Source organism: Cheilinus undulatus, linkage group 7 (assembly GCF_018320785.1).
Source record: "Cheilinus undulatus linkage group 7, ASM1832078v1, whole genome shotgun sequence".
In the NCBI taxonomy this organism is placed as follows: domain Eukaryota; kingdom Metazoa; phylum Chordata; class Actinopteri; order Labriformes; family Labridae; genus Cheilinus; species Cheilinus undulatus.
In genome coordinates, this window is record NC_054871.1 from 3,707,957 (window position 1) to 3,727,594 (window position 19,638).

General features: G+C 42.1%; 1 protein-coding gene across 3 annotated transcripts; it reads left to right on the forward strand.

Annotated features, from left to right (window-relative positions):
* Positions 1-612: 612 nt before the first annotated feature.
* Positions 613-16,621, forward strand: LOC121512530 (mitotic spindle positioning). Of its 3 annotated transcripts, none has more exons than XM_041791836.1 (5): positions 613-685; positions 4,718-6,728; positions 12,114-12,391; positions 15,887-15,925; positions 16,003-16,621. In XM_041791836.1, the coding sequence occupies exons 2-5, from the start codon at positions 4,844-4,846 to the stop codon at positions 16,090-16,092; spliced, it is 2,292 nt and encodes a 763-aa protein (XP_041647770.1). In that variant the 5' UTR covers positions 613-685; positions 4,718-4,843; the 3' UTR covers positions 16,093-16,621. The 3 variants fall into 3 exon arrangements, with proteins under 3 accessions (XP_041647770.1, XP_041647771.1, XP_041647769.1); XM_041791837.1 differs by lacking the exon at positions 613-685 and adding an exon at positions 817-864; XM_041791835.1 differs by lacking the exon at positions 613-685 and adding an exon at positions 893-1,673.
* The last annotated feature ends 3,017 nt before the right edge of the window (positions 16,622-19,638 follow it).

Consider the following 19,638-nt stretch of genomic DNA (forward strand, 5'->3'; position numbering starts at 1 on the left):
AACTAAAAAACAGCAGTAAAAACTAATTAAAACTAAACTGAAATTCAAAACAAAAGGTAAAAACTAAATGAAAATGAAAACTAATGAAAAATCCCAAACTGTTATAACCTTGAAGTGGACTCTTCTGTCTGGGGTTAAAGGTTCAGATCTGACTGCAGACGCCTGGGGTCAAACCCCGACCCACCCTATCACTGACTCACAGACACTCCTCTCCTCCAGTATCTTTCAGACTGACTCACCTCCATCTACATCTCAGTGCCGTCTTCCTTATTGTCCTCCTCACCAGGACTGCACCCAGGTTAATATTAAAAAGACTTTTTAGCATGATCCTCCATAGGAGGAAGAAGAATGAAGCTATCTGACAGCACATGCTGGAAGCCTGCATGTGAATCTGTCTTAGATGTCCTCATCCATGTCAAAGACACACGTGCTAGTCTGATGAAGCCCAAACTAAAATTTATGGTTTTTGACTCACTTTTTATTTACAAGCACTGATCACATGATCACATGACAGCGTTTCTGGTTCTGCTGAAGGTCAAAGATAACCGTCTGACTTTAGACACCTGCAGGAGAGAGAGAGAGAGAGAGAGAGAGAGAGAGAGTGGGCGGAGCCTCTGATTGTCGATAGAAGTTGAACTTTGTCTCTTCAGTTCTGTTTGAGCTGCTAACAGGAAGCTGATGTGAGGTAGGTCTCTGCTCTCTGATTAAACTGTCAGATCAATAGATAATCAATTTATATAAAACCATTGTTATTGATTTAATCTATGGATCTGTTCATCTAATCACTATTATTGATTAGGCTCTCTAATGGAGTGACTGGTGTCGTCTGCAGGGCAGAGCAGTGGGCAGCAGAGGTCCTGCTGAGTCAGACTCTTCTTTCTTCATAAATCCACGTTTATTTCATTCACATTTTTAATGTTATTTATAAAATAATGACTATTTAATAATCTTTCTAATTACCATCATAGTTCTGTTGATTATTGATTAGTTACTGATCAGTTCAGCCTCTCTGCATCAGAAAAAAATACACTTTATCAGCAGGAATTATTAAGAAATTAAATCTATTATATAATTCAGAGTTAATCCTGTTTATGTGAGCAGGTATGAGCGCCACCTACAGGCTAACAACAGCTCGTCCTGATGCTGGTGCTGCATGTATGTGTCAGTGAGATAACAGCGGCGTTATCAGCTGACAGCAGAGAGAGGCTGCAGGCGGGGCGGTTTATCACACGTGCTGATGCTAACGTAATGTTCTGCTACACTACCCAGAATGAGGGTCCGGACCCCTGGGGGGTGAAGACACCAAAGAGGGACGTCCCAACATGCTTCACACCTAACAAAAGATCATTTTAAAAGTTTACTGTACAAAAATTTACACATCAAATGAGTTTGACTTAAAATAAAACCAGAGTCATGACCATAGTGGGCAGGAACCTTCAGGGTCTTGGTCTCCTCTCTTGAATACTTCAGGAGAGCGCTGTATTGTCATCTTAAGGTTTTATAATTTCAACAGTCACTGTCAGTGTTGATTTCTGACTGCAGTGCATGTTTTTTTTATTTGTCTGGGTGTTCAGGGGGCTCAGGGGGTCTCCAAGGAGAGAGGCTGGCAACTATCACTGTAAAACATCCCAGAAATATGAGATCTGTGAAGCCATGCTGTTGTGATGGATGTGGTATGTGGTTTGTGTTGCTGAAACAGTCAAGGCCTTCCCTGACAGAGACGTTGTCTGGATGGGAGCATATGTTGCTCTAAAAGCTCTCTCTACTTTTCAGCATTGATAGTTTCTTTCCAGATGTTAGAGCTGCCCACGCCGTAGGCACTAATGCAACCCCATACCATCAGAGATGCAGGCTTTAGACCTGAGCCAGGAGAACAAGCTGGATGCTCCCTCTCCTCTTTAGTCCACAGGACACAGCGTCTGTGGTTTCCTCTGACCACAGAACAGTTTTCCATGTTTTCTCAGTCCATGTTAAATGAGCTTTGGTCCAGAGAAGACGGTGGTGTTTCTGGATCCTGTTCACATATGGCTTCTTCTCTCCATGATCCAGCTTTAACTGTCATTGGACTGTCACGGCCAACTGTGTTGACAGACAATGATTTCTGGAATGTTCCTGAGCTCATGCAGTGATTTCTGTATAGAATCATGTTGTTTTTAATGCAGGGGCCCCTGAGGGCCCCTTCAGCCTTGTCCGTTGCTCATGGATATTTCTCCAGAGTGGTGATACTCAACGAGCAGCTCTGGAGCCACACGTGGCTCTTTTGTGATGATCTGTGGCTTTTTTATGTCTTCATTTGAAACATTATTCCCATTTTTGCCACGTCTTTTTGACCCATTTAAGCTGTCTTTTGCCATTAAATGCCCCCTATTTCCCATTTTGCCACTGTCTGTTGTGTTTTGCCTATTTCCCCATCTTTTTTCTGATTTTTGCCCATTTTAGTCACTTCTCACTCATTTTTTTTGCCAGATTTTTGCCACTTTTGGACCATTTTCAGTACAGAATCTGTCTGTTTTTAATCACCACTTGTAATTAGTTTTTATTTTGCCCCTTCTCACCCATTTCTGACACTTTTATCCTGAATTTTGCATTCTTTTGCCCCCTTTTGCTTATTTTTGCCCCTTCTCACCCATTAAGCTGCCATTTTGCAGTTAAGTTCCTCTTAATTCCCATTTTTCCACCTTTTTTTTAAAAATTTCTGCCACTTTTAGTCACTTTTCGCTCATTTTTTTCCACGTTTTTGCCACTTTTGGACCATTTTTGCCACCTGTAACTTTTTTTTTTTTTTACCATTTCTTACCCTTTTTTGCCATTTTACCCCCAGTGTTTGCCCCTTTTTGACTATTTTTACCACTTCTTTCCCATTTCAGCTGCCTTTTGCAATTAAATGCCACTTTTTTTTTTACCCATTTTCCACCTTTTTTCAGATTTCTGCCACTTTTTGCCAATTTTTTGCCAGCTTTAACTTATTTTTTGGTCCCCTTCCACCCATTTTTGCCACATTCTCCCCACATTTCTCCCAGTGTTTGCTGCTTTTTGACCACTTTTGACACCTTTTACTTATTTTAATTGCCACCTTTCACCACTTACATTGTGGCTCTTGGAGATGTATTTTTCAACAGCTTGGCTCTTTGGTTGAGCAGGGTTGAGTAAAGCTGGTCCAGATTCTCTGAATCTTTGATGATATTATGAACTGAAGAAGGTGAGGGACTCAGTCTTCACTATTTTAAACTGAGGAACATTATTCTGAAATTGTTTTCAGAGTTTTTAGATTAAAAAAATCTACTTATTGTGGAGATATAATGTGTCCATGCACAGGCGTTTAAACATGCCTGTATTTCCTCTTGACTCAGTCCTTTGCTGGTTTTGTTGAGCAGACTGTGGTTCTGAGGGCTGGACCGGTGCAGCATCAGCAGCATTCAGAGGTTTTACCAGGCTGTGAAAGACAGAGCTAAGCCTGAAGGAGAGCTTTTAACACACCTGCAGTCCTCACCCATGGGCTTAAGTTTTCATTAAAGACCAATAGAATGAGAGTGTTTGGCCTGATCCTGGTCCCGGTCAGACCGGGCTCCTCCTGCATGTGTGGGTTCTCTCTGGGTTCTTAGGTCCACTCCTACAGTCTAAAAACATGCTTGTTATGTTAACTGGTGATTGTAGGTGTGAGTTAGTGTCTTTAATGTCTGTCCCATGATTGGCTGATGTGGCAGAGTCAGTGATGGATAGACTTTCTCTGTTTATAACCTTGATTTAAATGACATTATACATGAGCAGTAGCAGTAATAATAGTTATAATTAGCCTATGAATGATAGTAAAGAGTGCTGATCTTAACATGGAGGTGTCTGTGTGATGATTGACTTTACCTGATAAAACACACTCGTCTTATATAAACAGAATGGATCATTAACTATTGTGATAAATGATTGATTTATGTGCTGCACAGTTTGATCAGTAACTATTGATTAGCTGATAAATTCCACTGACATCCTCACATTAAAGAACAATACCTTCCTGATGATCAGACCTCTGCTCTCTAACTGGATGGGCAAAGACCAAATCTTTCTCTGAATGGCAAATCACAAAAAATGTTTGGATTTTTTTTTTCTGCAAAGAAATAAAAGGCTGTCACAAAACCCAAATCAAAACCTTTGAGGCAGATCACCTGAAGAGTTGTGCAGCTTTTTGCACATCTTGTAAAAATGGCAAAACATAAAGACAACATAAAGAATGGTAAAAATGGTGTTAAGTGGTTAAAAGGTGGGTTAATTGGATTAAGGTGGAAAAACTGGGCCAGGAAAGGCAGAAAGGGCAACAATATGAGTGGGAACATGGTGAAAAGTGGTTAAAAAGTGTGTTTAATAGGTTAAAAGTGGAAAAATATTGGGAAACATTAGAACAGGAACATCAGAACCCAATAAAAGCTCGACAAACTTTTCAGCTCCATAACTCAGTAAACTAACAGTTAGCCAGGATGCTAGCCCTGATCCAACACACTAACTGGTGAGGGTCCATTCTCTGGGTTTTTCAGGGCCTCAGCCAAATCTGTGGGCCGGCCAACACCACAGCCACAAATACAGCAGTTCTAGACCCCATCCTTGGCATTGTTGTCTGTTGTTTTTAATAATCAAACATTGCTGAGAACCTCCTTCACTGTCAGTTGTACAACCATTTGGAAAAGCCTGTTGCCTCCATGCTAACTGGCGTCTCCTCTGGCTGTTTCAGCGACTCTCTGCAGGAGACCGTCAGGATGTTCTAACTCCTCAGAGTTCCCAAACATCACGCTCTGTTCCACATCTTCCTTCATCCAAAGCTCTGCCCCCTGACGGCCCCACAGCGCCCCCTGCAGCCATGGACAGCGTCCCGAGGAGGTGGGTGCTGAAGCCCCTGTCCCCACTGCTACAACCCTCAGACCTGCGCACCATCAGCACCCCCACCCAGAGCCTTGCCCCTGGCCTGGACGATCCAGCGTTCAGCTCTGACATCATCTCCATCACCCGTAGTCAGTCGGTGGTCGTCTCCTCTCAGGGTGAACGGTCCGGCGATGTGGTGATTCAGGCGCGGCAGGTGGCAGTTTCACAGGAAGGCGGTTTCAGTGAGGAGTGGCGTCCCAGCAGCCCCAGCAGTCCCAGCAGTCCTAGCAGCCACAGCAGCAGCTCGGGGTCTCAGTGTGGCTTCTACTCCTTTGTTGATGATCCAACAAGTCCAGAGGCAGAGCTAAATGAAGCCTGGATGGTCTCTCCTAAGCGGCAGGCTACGCTGGCCACCCTGAGGGAGGAGAAAGGGTTCAAACTCCAGACCTACAGCAGCAACAAAAAACCAGAGAGCCTGTTCTCAGAGAGCAACAGAGGCTCGCGGTACAAAGTGGGTCTAAACAACGGGATCGTGGTGGTCCGGGAAGAAGAGGAGAGGCAGCTTCGAAAGGAGATCATTCGCAGCCAAGCACCCAAGAAGACTTCAACGTTCAAGAATCAACTGGATGTAGATGATGGCAGATCTACAGACAGACTGACTGAAGGTTTTAGTTTGAGCTACAGTCCTGCCACATCTACAAAAGGTCCTCCTAGTCCTGCGGAACCCGGAACCATCGACAAGCAGCAGATCAACTTCAGCGCCGCACGACAACAGTTCCTTAAGATCGAGCAGGACCGACTGACAGCACTCCTTAGCCCGCTCAAATTCTCGAAAACACGTCTGAACAAGTCTCTGCTGACAGACCCTGAGGGTTCCCCATCACAGCTCCACAGTGTGGAGGTGACTGGAGATCCTCCGACGTTCACACCAACTGAAGAAGAAGAGAGCTTCCCTCAGGGGAGGGTGACGGTATGCCAGACAGAGGACAGTCTCAGCCGGCAGAGCAGTGTCTTTGATGATCTGGATTCAGGTCTAGAGGACCTGCCTGTAGAAGTAGGAGGTGTCTACGGCAACGATGAAACCACAGTCACTGACAGTTTCACAAGCGGCCATGAAACTCCGATTGAGAGGGAGATCCGGTTAGTTCAGGAACGTGAGGAGAACCTCCGCCGCTCTCGTGGGATTTCTGTGACAGACGGCAAAGCAGAGATGATCCAGATCAAAACCAAACGTTTACACTCACTGCAAACACCAGAAACACCGCTCAGTCCGAGGGAGAAGAACCGCGTCAGCTTCATCTTCCAGCGAGAGATCCAGAAGGAGAACCAGAGGAAGGAAGAACCTCAGCAGCAGGGTCGGTATAGTCTCAGCTCTCCCTCAGAGCCAGGGTCCATAAAGAGCATGTTTGACCAACAAGATGAGGTAGAGGGCTTCAAACCAGGACCTCAGTCTGAGTCTAAAGAAACCGAAGTCTTCCCGTCTCCCTGCTGTCCTCATCAACATCCTGAGGAATCCGAGTTCTACGTCAGCCAAACGAGTTCAATGCCATCTTTCATCTCTGCGAGGGATCGAACGGCATCGTCATCCTCCCGCTCCTCCTCCTCCCACTCCTCTCCAGTACTGACCCGCCGGAAAGACATGACCTCGACCGCTCCTCGGTCCTGGAGGGAGAACTTGGAGTCCACAGGCCTACAGTCCAGAGGAAAAGGGGCTCCAGATTTCATTGAGAAGGAGATCCAGGAGGCCCTGAGGAGGGAGCAGGAGCTCAAGGAGCTGAGGGAGTCCAGGGAGGAACTAGATCGACAGATCGGCTCTTCGGTTCCTCAGGTGGAACAGGCAACCAAGATGGCTGCCAGTCAGTTCTACCCACCTTTAAAGACAGGTAGGTGGTCTTGACAACTCCTCGATCCTTGACCTAGAGCTCCACATGATTGACATATACAATGTTCGACAAAAGCATCACAATCTCTGCACGTTTCTGATGATCAATAAGCTATCTGTGCCATTAAGGGCTGGCTGGTTGAGCTGATGGCTGGTGTTGACTTGGATATCTTTAGTGCTGAACTTACTCTGGTCTTGACTTGGTATTTTTGTCTTACATACCTTGAAAGGCCCACCTCCCCCCATCACATAGTCTTTCTTCCCATGCTTGGGCCTGTTGGCCTTCAGTAGCTGTCCTACTATTTTCTTTTTATAAGCCAAGCATCAAAGACTGTGACTGTAGCTATCTCATCATCCAGTGGCTGGGTGAGTTGTGTTGTTTTTCATGGTGCAGAGGGCAAGTGAGATACGGTAGCACTCCCCCATGTGGTTTTAACAAGCACTGCAGATTAGGGATGTAATAGCCCTCAGTACCAAGTCCATGGTGCGGTATTCATTTACAAGCTGCTCTCAGATTTTCCCCTCGTGATGTCATGTGGGGAGTTAGCCCCGCCCCCAGGTTTGGTTGGCTCTCTCCACTTCCTCTCCTGAGGAGAGGGACCCAACTGCAGTCAAGATGGCCGACATGGGCATCGCTATATGTCCAATCCATGCCTGAAGTCCCAAGCAGAAGTTTCTTCTTCGTGTTGGACTCAGCTGCCAGTGTAATTCCAATTTTATTGAACGAACCTCCCAATGATAACTTTTTTTTAAAATAACAAACTCAAAATGCCCATTTCCACATTATTATGCACAAAAGAGTTTCAAAACATTACATAGGAGCTCTTCTTTGATATCACCTTCACAATTCTTGCATCCATTGAACTTGTGAGTTTTTGTAGAATTTGTGCTTGAATTTCTTTGCAGGATGTCAGAATATCCTCCCAGAGCTGCTGTTTTGATGTGAACTGCCTCCCACCCTCATAGATCTTTAGTTTGAGGATGCTCCAAAGGTTCTCAGTAGGGTTGAGGTCAGGGGAGGATGGGGGCCACACCATGAGTTTCTGTCCTTTTGTGCCCATAGCAGCCAATGACACAGAGGGATTCTTTGCAGCATGAGATGATGAATTGTCATGCATGAAGATAATTTTGCTACAGAAGTCATGGTTCTTCTTTTTGTACCATGGAAGAAAGTGGTCAGTCAGAAACTCTATATACTTCATCGTGGTCATTTTCACACCTTCAGGGACCCTCAAGGGGCCTGCCAGCTCTATTTGAGGCTTTTCAGCAGCAAAGATCCTTTTTCTTTCCTATATTGCTGAAACCTGTGGCCTGCTTAATAATGTGGAACATCCTTCTTAAGTAGTTTTCCTTTAACTGGGCTAACCTGACAAACTCATGATCACAGGTGTCTGAGATTGATTTCAGTGATCCAAAGAGCCCTGAGACAAAATACCATCCATGAGTTTAACTGAAAAACAAAAAATTGAATTTTTATGACACTAAAATCCAATTTGCATAATAATGTGGACAGTGGTGTACCGTGTATTTACTAACCTTCTAAAATCTTTGTTGTTACTGTATGGTCTTTGGCCTGGAGAGATTCTGCTCCTCTTATCTTCATGAATCTTTTCAGAGTGATCGATTTTAGAGTGTTTCCTCATCAACTGTCTCCTCAGTCTGACTGAATATTGTTTTATTTTGTCTGTCATCTTTTCTCCTTTCGTATTTCTGACACTAGGAAGCACGTCAAATTTAAAAGTCTCTGGAGCCTCCACAATCTCTAAAGTCCCTAAAACTTTGCCACTCACCACTATCAATAAACGTGTCAGAAAGGTTCAAACAAAACTTATTTGGTATCAAACAAAAATAAGCATTTGAGAAAGAAAAAACTGTGATCCAAGCAAAAAAATAAAAAGTTCACATCAAGAGTTAAACTTCAAAATTGCAAACAAATGAGAAGTCTTTAAATTTTGAACATCTTTTTTTTTTGTTTACAGTTCTTGTTTCAGACTTTAGCGCTCTCCTCAGTTTTGCATCAGTGCTGCCTGATCCTTTGTTTGCGTTTCTTGAGTGGGCATGGTTTTTTGGGGTGTATTCCTATTGGCCAACGGGTTTTTGAGTGACAGCTCAGTCACTGATTTAATTCTACTGATATCTCGCTTCTTCTCCTCTCGCTCCTGCATGCCTTCACTGCTTGGCCTTTACATGTCCTTATATGGGCATGAAATACTATGATGCTATGCTAATGAGGAGAAACAAGCACATGCCTCCAGGCATTCTTCAACATCAGAACATAGTAGAGAACATTTCAGCAGTTTAAGAATCCCACTGAGGTTCTCTGAGAAACTTTCTATAGAACAAGTTTAAGAACATCTTGGTGAAGGAGAGCCGAAGACATTTTGATGATGGCCTGAAACCCAACGCCGTGTTTAGTACCTGTGCTGAGCCACACACAGGCTGAGAATCAGTAACAGAGGCGACCAAAGTCCAGAAGAAGAGCGTGAATCAGTAACACAGAGTCCACCGGGACGTCCGTGTCACAGAGGTCATTTGTTCCTCTCTTTAACTTCCATATGAACGCAGCTGACTGCACTCATGAGAACTGAGTCTGCTGACACTAAAAAGATGAGCAGGGCTGAACTAGCCATGAGGGAACAGCCAGGTCAAGGGTATATCACCCTCTTAGATGGGCGTTGTTGTATACCATAAGAAGGGACACATTTTATTCAAAGTTAAATGACTTCTGAACTAAAAATCATAGCAACTTATTTTTCTAGTGAACCTGGAACTTGGCTGACTCTCCAGGGTCTTTAAAGATGAAATCCACTCCAGTAACTCTAATATTGAAAGTCTTTTAATCCATTTATAATCCATTTTTCAATCATTCCTGCAGCTAGTGGATTAGCCTGCCACCATATTGGCTGTTTGTATATTGGCAGATATATTGTGGTGGGAATATCTAAAAAGACAGGAAAATTAAGACACCGACAACCATCAGCAGGAGAAAACTTTCTGGATTTTATTCACAACTGCAGGTGGACACACCAACCACGACCACAGAATGGCCATGGCAGAATGTGCCCCGAACCTTTAGTCCAGGTTACAACACTTACTTGCATGCCTAAAATTCAGGTTACACACAGATCATAAAATGGGCCATAATAAAACCTGTTCCCCGCCTTAACCCTTACTGGGCAACCACGTATCTCCACGCTTAACCCCTCCTGGGCTAGAAACCCTCAGATCAAAGATCCTTTTGTTTATCACACTTGATTGCCCCGAAACATCCCCAAGAGGAAACACCTAGAAGTACTTTTTATGGCACACAAGACATGATAAAAGGTTTCACATTCCATGAAAAAAAAGGTACACATACTTTCCTATCACACTTATAAACTGAAGAGGAGAGGCTGAATGAGTCATAATAGAGAGAAAGAGACACAGAGAGGCTGTGATGTGTCCTTCAGAGTCTCTGCAGACAGGGACTGCTTTAACCCTTTAAAATCTACCATTGTGCAAGTCCTCCAGGACATATTCTTGCATTTTTACATACTTTACTGCAATTTTGGAGAGTATTTTTATTTGCGTTACATTAATACAACCCTTATTTCCCAAGTTTTCTTAATATGTAATGACTTACAGTGCTTAACAAATGTATTAGACTACCTGTCATATTTGTCTCAGAGACCATCCAGCATCATGAAGTGCTTTAATGCGGACTCTTTCATTTTCAGTCAGCTCTCCACGTTTTACCATTTTGAACAGGAATGAGGAATTTCAAACTGAATTCAGCCAAATTTGAGCCAGCTCACTTGGCTTCTCTGAGAAGTCAGAAATGAATCGAGCATAACATTCAACCACTAAAACTCATTTTTCTGGTCAAGAATGCAAGTAAATAACTTTAATTTGACATATTAATCAAGAAATAATAATGTGCTTTACTATTTTTTCAGTTTTTTTGTGTCGATCTCAGCTGTCATCGGTCAAGAGGTGGGGTACACCCTGGACTGGTCGCCAGTCAATCGCAGGGCTGACATATAGAGACAGACAACCAGGCACGGTCACATTCACACCTACAGGCAATTTAGAGTCACCAGTTACCCTAATGAGCATGTTTTTGGTGGTGGGAGGAAGCCACAAGAGAGAAAGAAGCCATGAGTGCAGAGGAGAACATGCAGACTCCGCACAGAAAAGCCCTGGCCCTGATGGGGAAGCAAACCAGCGACTGCACTTTATTTTTACAAACCCACCACTGCAACGAAAAAGTGCTCTGAAACATGATGAATGTGTGAAATGTTAGTGTAACTCCCCAGATTTTATATGCAAAAAGAATTATCAATCTATCTTATCTGGTTTCAAATCTACTGCCAATCAAAAATGAATATTCTAACAGTAGCACTGGTGCTACAACGGGTTCTATAGGGTTAAATAATGGCTGTAATTCACAAAAATGCAGGGACTTTTTGGAATATTTTGAAGACTTTTTGTCACAGAGTGATTTTTTTTTTTTTCACTTTTTTGGTCTCCAAGTGATGGAAGAACAAGTCTTCTAACTTATTTTTAAATTCCAGTGACATTACTGCAGCACACATGTTTTTAACGCCCAGGTTGTCCTGAAGAAAAGGATGTTTAGAGCTTGACTGTGCACCACAGAGTTGATGTTTTTCAAGCTTTTTAAGATAATACGTCCAAAAGAGACACAATGGTCAGAAATATCTGAGGGTTAAAATGGTTTAAATTGGTATATTTTATCCATAAATATATAAAAAATACCATTAAAAACTCCTGAAAATGTACATTTTTACAGGACATTTCATGAACAATCTTTCATTTTAACCACCGCTATAGTGGGGGCCCCGGCCTATGGGACCGTTAGTTTGGCGGTCAGAGGCTGAAAAGTTTGCTAACACCTGGATTTAATATACTATACATAATTGACTGGCAACCAGTCCAGGGTGTGCCCCGCCTCTTGCCCGATGACAGCTGAGATAGGCTTCCGCGACCCGAAATGGAATAAGCGGTATAGAAAATGGATGGATAGATGGATGGGTGTAAACAAAACCATTACATCAGGGCGGTCTTTAATGTGTGCCAAAATCACCACCTTGACTCTACACAAGTCTTCCTAGACTGGGCTAGCCACTTTTGGGTCCTGACCCACCAGTTAAGAACTACTGGTCTACACCAGTCCAGTCTGGGTGAAGAGATCCGAGACTATCTCTGCAGTCTGAGCTCTCGATATCAAACCTGCTTTAGAATGCATTTAGGTCTTTTGGCACAAATAATCAAGAATTACCCAAACAGATGCTAATGTGGTCTATAAACGGGGTCACAGAGCTTTAAAAACAGGATCAGCTGATGTCTCTGATGCCATCGTGATGTCACTCATGTTTTTGTGTTTCAGATAAAAACGTCTCTTGGTCCTCTTCGTCTCCCCGTCCCCTGGCCCGTCTGCCGTTTATCACCGCTCAGCCCTGGAGCTACTCCCCTCGCCCTTCCTCCTCCTCACCTCGCCCCGCCTCCTCCTCTTCCTCACCTCTGCCCTCCACTTCCTCCCCATTACCCTCCACTTCCTCACCTGCGGGGTTCCGGCAGGCCCCGCACCCCATCAGAGGTCTGACTGAGACTCTTCTTCAGGACTTTGAGGACAGGCGAGTTCAACTGAAACTGGAAGAGAGCGCTGTAAGTCATCATACATCCAGGCTTTTATTTTGAAAGTGTTGTGCTCCGCCCTGTCAGAATAAAGGGACCAGGAAGTCTTATTTGAGGAGCTGTTGTAGGTAAACTCAGAGATATGTGGCGGGTCCACAGGAACCTACGAGACGAGAGAGCTCTGGGCTCCAGTAAGATAAAGGGTTAAGAGGGAACATGACTCAGCGGTTTCTGGTGTGTCAGAACAATGCCTGACTCAGCAGGATTACAGCCTTTACAGAGGAAGTGTGACTCAGCAGGTTTTAACAACAACCTCCTGTGACCTTTCAGAATAAAATCACTGAAGGTTAGAGATGTTTAAAAGGACCCCTGCATGATCAGACAAGTTCATGTTGTTGGATAGATATTTGTGACGTCACAGTGCCGCAGCGCTCCTCGCCGTTCCTATGCATTAACCGTTTTTCAGATGTTTTTCTGCTTGCAGCTGTTGCTGCCATAACAGCTTTAATATCAGTTTTGTCTCCCTGCTGTCAAAGCGCTGTCATTCCTCCTACATTTTACCTCAGTAAAACTCCCTACAAGTGACTGGATTCAGTGTTTAATGGGTCAGTGCATTTTCTGGCACATCCATTTCCTGGTTGAAACCAGATTTAAAAAATGGGAGAAACTCTTGTTATCCCATTTCTGTTACCAAAATGGGAAAAATTAGTTTTTTCTCCATTTTTTAAAAAAATTTTGGTCACAAAAATGGAAAAACAAATAACATTTTAAAAAACGGGATCCAATTCTTGTTTGTTTCAATTCCATTATTTTGTTTTCTTCATTTAATGGAAATCTCGAGAAAAAGGAAGTCATGTGACCACTAGGAAAGATGAGCATTTCAAAGTAAAAGCCTCCATGTCAAAACAAGAGTCATCCATTGTGTTTAACAGTATGATATAACATGGAGGCTTTTATTTTGAAAAGCTCACCTTTTCCCTATGGGTCACATGACTTCCTTGTCCTCAAGTATTTCATTTAATGAAGAAAACAAAATAACCGAATTGAAAAATACAAAAATTGGACCCCTTTTTAAAATGTTATTTGTTTTTTTACGTTTTTATGACCAACATGGAAAAAAAAACAGAAAAACGACTTGTTTTCCTGTTTCGTTTTTTCATTTGTGGTCAAAAATGAAAAACAGATTAATGAGAGTTCCTCCCATTGTTTGAATCTGGGTTCAACCAGGAAATGGATCTGCCAGAAAATACACTTGCCTTTTTTGAATTGGCCTACTACATACTCCTGCCAAATGCAGTATGCAGTATGTTTTGTGCACTGCGTACTGCGTTCGACAGTAGTATGCAGTAGAGATGGGCGATACCAATGTTTTTTAATTTGATACGATCCCGATACTTTCTGATGTAATTTTATCAATATTGATGCCGATACTTTTGAAGAAAGAATAACATATTGGACTCGCAAACTTCCATAGTTACACATTTCAGGCAGTTAAAAAGGCGTGTGCAGGTCATTCCTAAATGAATTTATGGGGGGAAATTCAATTAAAATGTTTAGCAGGTAAAAAAAATAAAAAAAATAAACTATAATCATAGTACAAACTTGTATATAGAATTGAAATATCCACAACATAACCAATTTCTTTTCTTTTTTAAATTCAGATTGAAGGGCTGTATTAGCCTTCTAGACCCGCTAATTTAAAACAAAAATGTAAGAACTACAAGTCATCATAGATTTTCAAAGAAATATTTATCTTATGTTTCTACAATTTTGTCTTTATACCTTTATGGTATTGGCATGTGGTCTCAGTATTTTTTTTATGTTTTCTTATAATTTTGAAATTTACTTAGGGACCACACTGAGTGAGAAAAACAGCCAGGTTCACATCACAGACAATATAATGACTCATATGCGAGCGAGTGGAGTTGCTGAAATCTGTTACTCATTAATGATTGGTCCTCAAAGTCACATGGTACGGCAGGATCGACATATCCGATTGGTCCTTAAAGCCACATGACAGGCAGGTAAGGCATGTTTGATTGGTCTCCAAATTCACGTGACACGGACTGACAGTAAAGCCAAAACAGTCTGGAAGAGAGAGGCAGGGAGGCACTCGGCAGAGAAGCGGTGGTGAGACGTATTTTATAGTACACATTTGGCATCGATACTTTGCTAAAGGGATCGATACCAAAAGAGTACTTGGTAAATATCAATATATCGATACTTTAGTATCGATACTCCCACCACTAGTATGCAGTATGACTGCCAGTCAGACGTTATTGTGTCGTATGCTTGGCCTGGTTTAGCTGGTTTACGGCATACAGAAGTATGTCATACCCTGGTCAATTTTAAATGATGCTACAGTGTTTTCCATCCATTTACGTACAGAAAAAATCTGGGAAGTGTTATTACTGGATTTTTAGGGATTTTTATAGCCATTGTTTTCGCTTAGCATGTATAGTGCAGCGAAAGGACACACTTGACAGCACCTTTCAGACCGTTACGAGCCGTAACGGCAAAACAAAATCAACCATGACCTTATTACAACTTATTTTGCTATAGTACATTCAAAAGGTAAAGATAAAAGGTAATGGCACTTTATGTAACCGTCAGCCGGTGAAAGTTTTGCTGCTCTCTGCCATTACGAACTCTGACCCGATGCGTTGCATTGTGGGTAACAGTAGGCAAAGGAGACTGCATACTGTGAAATTTTCCCGAATCAGTACGTCATCCGGGTATTTTTGGCATACTGCAACTTTTGCATTTGTTCGCATACTGCATACTACATTTTGGGCAAATCAGTACGCACTGCGAGTAAAGTAGGCAAATTCGTAAATGGCCACCGACCTTAATGGAAGCCTGCCTAGAGCTTTTCAAAATAAAAGCATTATGTACATACAAAGGGAGTTTCTCCAAAGAACTGTTCAAGTTGACTTTTACTTTGAAAAGCGCAAGCCAGAAAAGTTCTAGTACTAGGTTTATCTTCACCTGAACCATGTGGAAACAGCTTCATAAATAGTGGAAGTTTGGGAAACAACTTTATTAAATGGACGCAGTTTAGCTTGTGGCCTTCATCTGGTTCATCAAGAAACTGATTTCAAACATATTCTGCAGATGTGGACGAACACATTTGCTACAACAAGGTAAATATGGCTCGTATTCATCCTTTTCTTGTCTACTTTGGCCAATAACCACTCATGGTGCAAATAAAAAATTGAAGAGACCTTAAATTTTAAAATTTTTGCTTGAGACGTGCAGCGTTTCTGACATGTAGCCGTAACACTGACCGCCAGAACTGTGACGTCACACTACCACTGAGGACAGAAACATAGCGGCGTCCTGGTGAATTTATAAACTAAAATTACTCAAAATGCAGATATCTAGAGAGTTTTTTAGTTCAAAATCATAGGAGAGATACAAATATTGATCCAACAAGATGAACGTGTCTGAACATGCAGGGTTCCTTTTAAAAAACAGCTGTGGTGTGAAGCTATGACCAACAGATGTTTTATTTTATCGTTTCAGTACGCAGGAATCCAGCCCGTTGACGACGTCAACAACGAGGTATGACCTGACTTAACACGTGACATGACTGTAAACCACACAGATTACCAGATTTTCACCTTTCTCTCTGTCTCCAGGTGGTCGAGTCGACCCGTGTCACTCGTCATAAAAACAAGCGGGCGCTGCGTTGGGAGGCCGGCGTGTTCGCCAATCAGGAGGATGAGTGATGACCAGCAGGATCTCTCTCTCTCCCACCATGTTTCTCTGATTTTCTGCTTCAGCTTCAGATTAAAATGTTTCAACTGGACACTCCAAAGAAGACTGCTCCTGATTGGTCCTTCCTTGGCCAGTCAGCTTTGAGCTGCTGTGTAACACTGATTCATATAGAGCAGAAATGTAGAGGAGCAGAGATTGACCTGTGGACTGATGAAGATTTGTTTCTCTGGATCAGCTGATTAGGATTGTTTTCATGATTTACACTGAAGATGAAAGAGTTAACACAGAAAAATAGTTTGTATAGAACAAAAATGAAAAATTTCATAAAGAATAAAAAAAATAAGATATATTCATAAAGAACAGATCTTGTACAAAGGAAATTAGTTTTATTATGAGGACGTTCTTGAAAATGATTTTTTTTAAAAGTATTTTACGAAGAACAAGAAAGGAAAAACACATTTCATGGTCTTTAACTTCTCAGACATCCTGTTATCTTTCACATTTTAAAATAAAAGACTTTTTTGCTGAAGCACTGATAAACAGATGTCCTAGCATTTGATGGAAAAAGTGAAGTAAAATCCTTTTAGTTTACTAAAACTAAACTAAGAACAAGGTTTTAAAGAAAAAAACATATAAAACTATTATGTGCTCACAAAAATAACTAAAATGAAATAAAATTAGAGATGAAATATCCTCAGTTTAAGTTTTGGGCAGCTGCAGACTGATCTACAGTGCTTATAAAAGTATTCACCCCCTGCATGTTTTTAAACTGCTCAGGATCTATAGGGATCAGGCTTGAACAGCCCTTTTCAAATCCAGCTCATTATCCTCTAGAGCAGTGATTTTCAAACTTTATTCACCCTAGACACGCCTAAGGTTGAGCCAAAATCTCAAGGCACACCATATTCAAATTGTTAAAAGTGATGCAAAAGCATGGCAAAATTGGGCAAAAAGAGGTGAAACAAAGTAAAAAATTGGCAAAAAGTGGCTAAACAATGGGGAAACAGTTGCAAAAATGTGTTGAAAGTGTCAATAAGGTAAAAAGACTTGGCAAAGGTGATAAAAATGGCTTAAAAGTGATGAAAAAATGTGGCAAAAAAGGGAAAAAAAAGTGGCCAAACAAAGAAGAAAATTGGCGAAATTGGAACAATCTTGCAATAATGGGTTCAAAGTTGCAAAAAGGTGGTAAAAAGGGATTAAAAGTGCTGAAAAATTTAGCAAAAAATGGTCAGAAAATGGGTTAAAAGTAGCAAAAACTAGTGAAAATGTCAAAAAGGTTGCAACAATGGGTGACCAGTGGCAAAAAAAGTCAGTAAGAATAGGTTAAAAGCGATGAAAAGTATGGCAAATAGGGCAAAAAAGTGGCAAAACAAAGGGAAAAAATGGGTGAAAATGGGCATAATGTGGCAAAAATTGGTTAAAAGTAGCAAAAACGTGGTAAAAAGAAGATTAGAGTGATGGGGCCCAGCCAGATCTGTGTGAAGGTCTGGTTACAGTACTTGCCATAAGTTGTAGTAATAATGTATGGTTGTACAAATTCCCAAGGCACACCTAGACCTGCCATAGGGCGCACTAGTGTGCCTTGCCACACCATTTGAGAACCACTGGCCTATAGGATTGAGGTCTGGGCTTTGACTCGGCCACTCTAGAACATTCCCCTTGTTGTCTTTAAACCATTTCTGTGTAGCTTTCTCTGGATGCTTTGGCTCATTGTATTACTGGAAAATAAATCTTCTCCTGAGCCAAAGTTCTCTTGCAGACTGAATGAGATTGCCCTCCTCTATTTTCCTGCATTCCTGAGAAGCATCCCCACAGCGTGATGCTGCCACCACTGCTCTCTACAGTGGGGATGGTGTGTCTGTGGTGACGTGCAGTGTTTGTTGTCTGCAGAGTCTCTCCCAGCTCAGCTGCTGAAGCTTGGAGCTCCTTCAGAGTAGTCATAGGTGTCTTGGTGGCCTCTCTCACTTTTCTCCTTCTTGCATGCTCACTCAGTTTGTGGCATAGTCCTTCATTTCTTCATGATGGATTTAACTGAACTCTGGGGGATGTTCAGAGCCTTGGAAATATTTTTGTTTCCATCCCCTGACTTAGACTTTTTAATAACCTTTTCTCTATGTTGTTTTGAGTGTTCCTTTGTCTTCATGCTGTAATGGTAGCCAGGAATACTGATTAACCGGTGACTGGACCTTCCAGACATAGGTGTCTTTATACTACAATCACTGAGACACATTCACTGCACTCAGGTGATCCCCATTTCACTGATTGTGAGACTACTAGCACCAGGTGTCTGGACCTAGGTCAGTCACTTTAAAGGGAGTGATTATTTATGCAATCTAACATTACAGATTTTTATTTAATCAACATTACTCTGTAGAAATCTGTTTTCACTTTGACATTAAAGTTTTTTTTTGTCTTTTTTTGTTAGAAAAAGCTAAATTATATTGACTATGTTTGATTTATAAAACCATTAAAAGGGTTAAACATCAATGAGGGTCAGTACTTTTTTATAGGTACTGTATGTGTGAATCCAAGCCTAACCTGATTGGATTAAAGAAGACTCCACATAATGGTCATTTTAGGTCTTGAGTTGTTTTTAACTTGCCGAGAGAGGAGGAGGCTGCAACATCTCCTGGACCAAAACAAAGATCCAGGTATTTTGGGACACCTTGGATGCTGCCATTTAAACCTGAATCTTTTAATGCTGAGCGCGTGGAAGTTGTAGACCAGTTCACCTACCTTTGCAGAGTATCGCATTGATCCACTGACTGTGAGGCTGATCAGCAGCAGACTTGGACTCTCACAGGGGGTGATGGGTTCTTTTCCTCTTGGTCTACTCTCGTGAAGCCTGGACGCTGGCTAAGCTGAGCTTTTACTGGCCTGATCCAGCTCATCATACTGGATGCCCAGGACCCAGTGAGCTGCTCCAGATGCTGGGGGTGACCTCATGCTTGGGAGGATACCTGAAGAGATGGGGCATGACCCTGGAGGATGGCTATCGGGAGGCCAGAGCAGTCCAGGACCAAAATTGAAGTATCTGCCATACCTAACCTGAGCTGAGTTGTTGAAGCATCAAATGTTGGTCACCTCTCCTCTTAACTTTTCTTCTTTGGGTGTTTTATTATGCCAGGCTCTTCCTCTTCTTTGTTGCCTGTTTAAAAGCGATAAGCAAACTACCCTGAGTGTTACTGCCACCTAGATGGTGGGTAACTCTGTCATCTGTGATTGCCTTTGTCTCCATTCAGACCAGAGACTGGAGAACGAATTCAGACGGATTTGTTGTTGGACTAAATGCACCGAACCACGCCCCGATAACCCTCACAGTCTGGGACAAATACCCTTGCACCCCTGAGAGGAACTCCACACTCCACAACCCACTGTGATTTCTTTAATCCTCTACTAATAAAAAAGATTAAAACCAGACTGACCATAGTTTCCTCTTCTATCTAAGTGTAATCAGACCTCCTGTCTATATTTATATTCATTATAGTGCTTATATTCTTTATAATTATATATTATAATTTGTGGATTTATAGTATTTTTTATTGTATGTGAAGTTG

What these genes read in the sequence shown, in the direction of transcription:
- LOC121512530 (XM_041791835.1), top strand. An exon ending in TGAAACTGGAAGAGAGCGCT is followed by an intron (nt 12,392 to 15,886) that starts GTAAGTCATCAT and finishes TTATCGTTTCAG; the next exon opens with TACGCAGGAATCCAGCCCGT. An exon ending in TTGACGACGTCAACAACGAG is followed by an intron (nt 15,926 to 16,002) that starts GTATGACCTGAC and finishes CTCTGTCTCCAG; the next exon opens with GTGGTCGAGTCGACCCGTGT.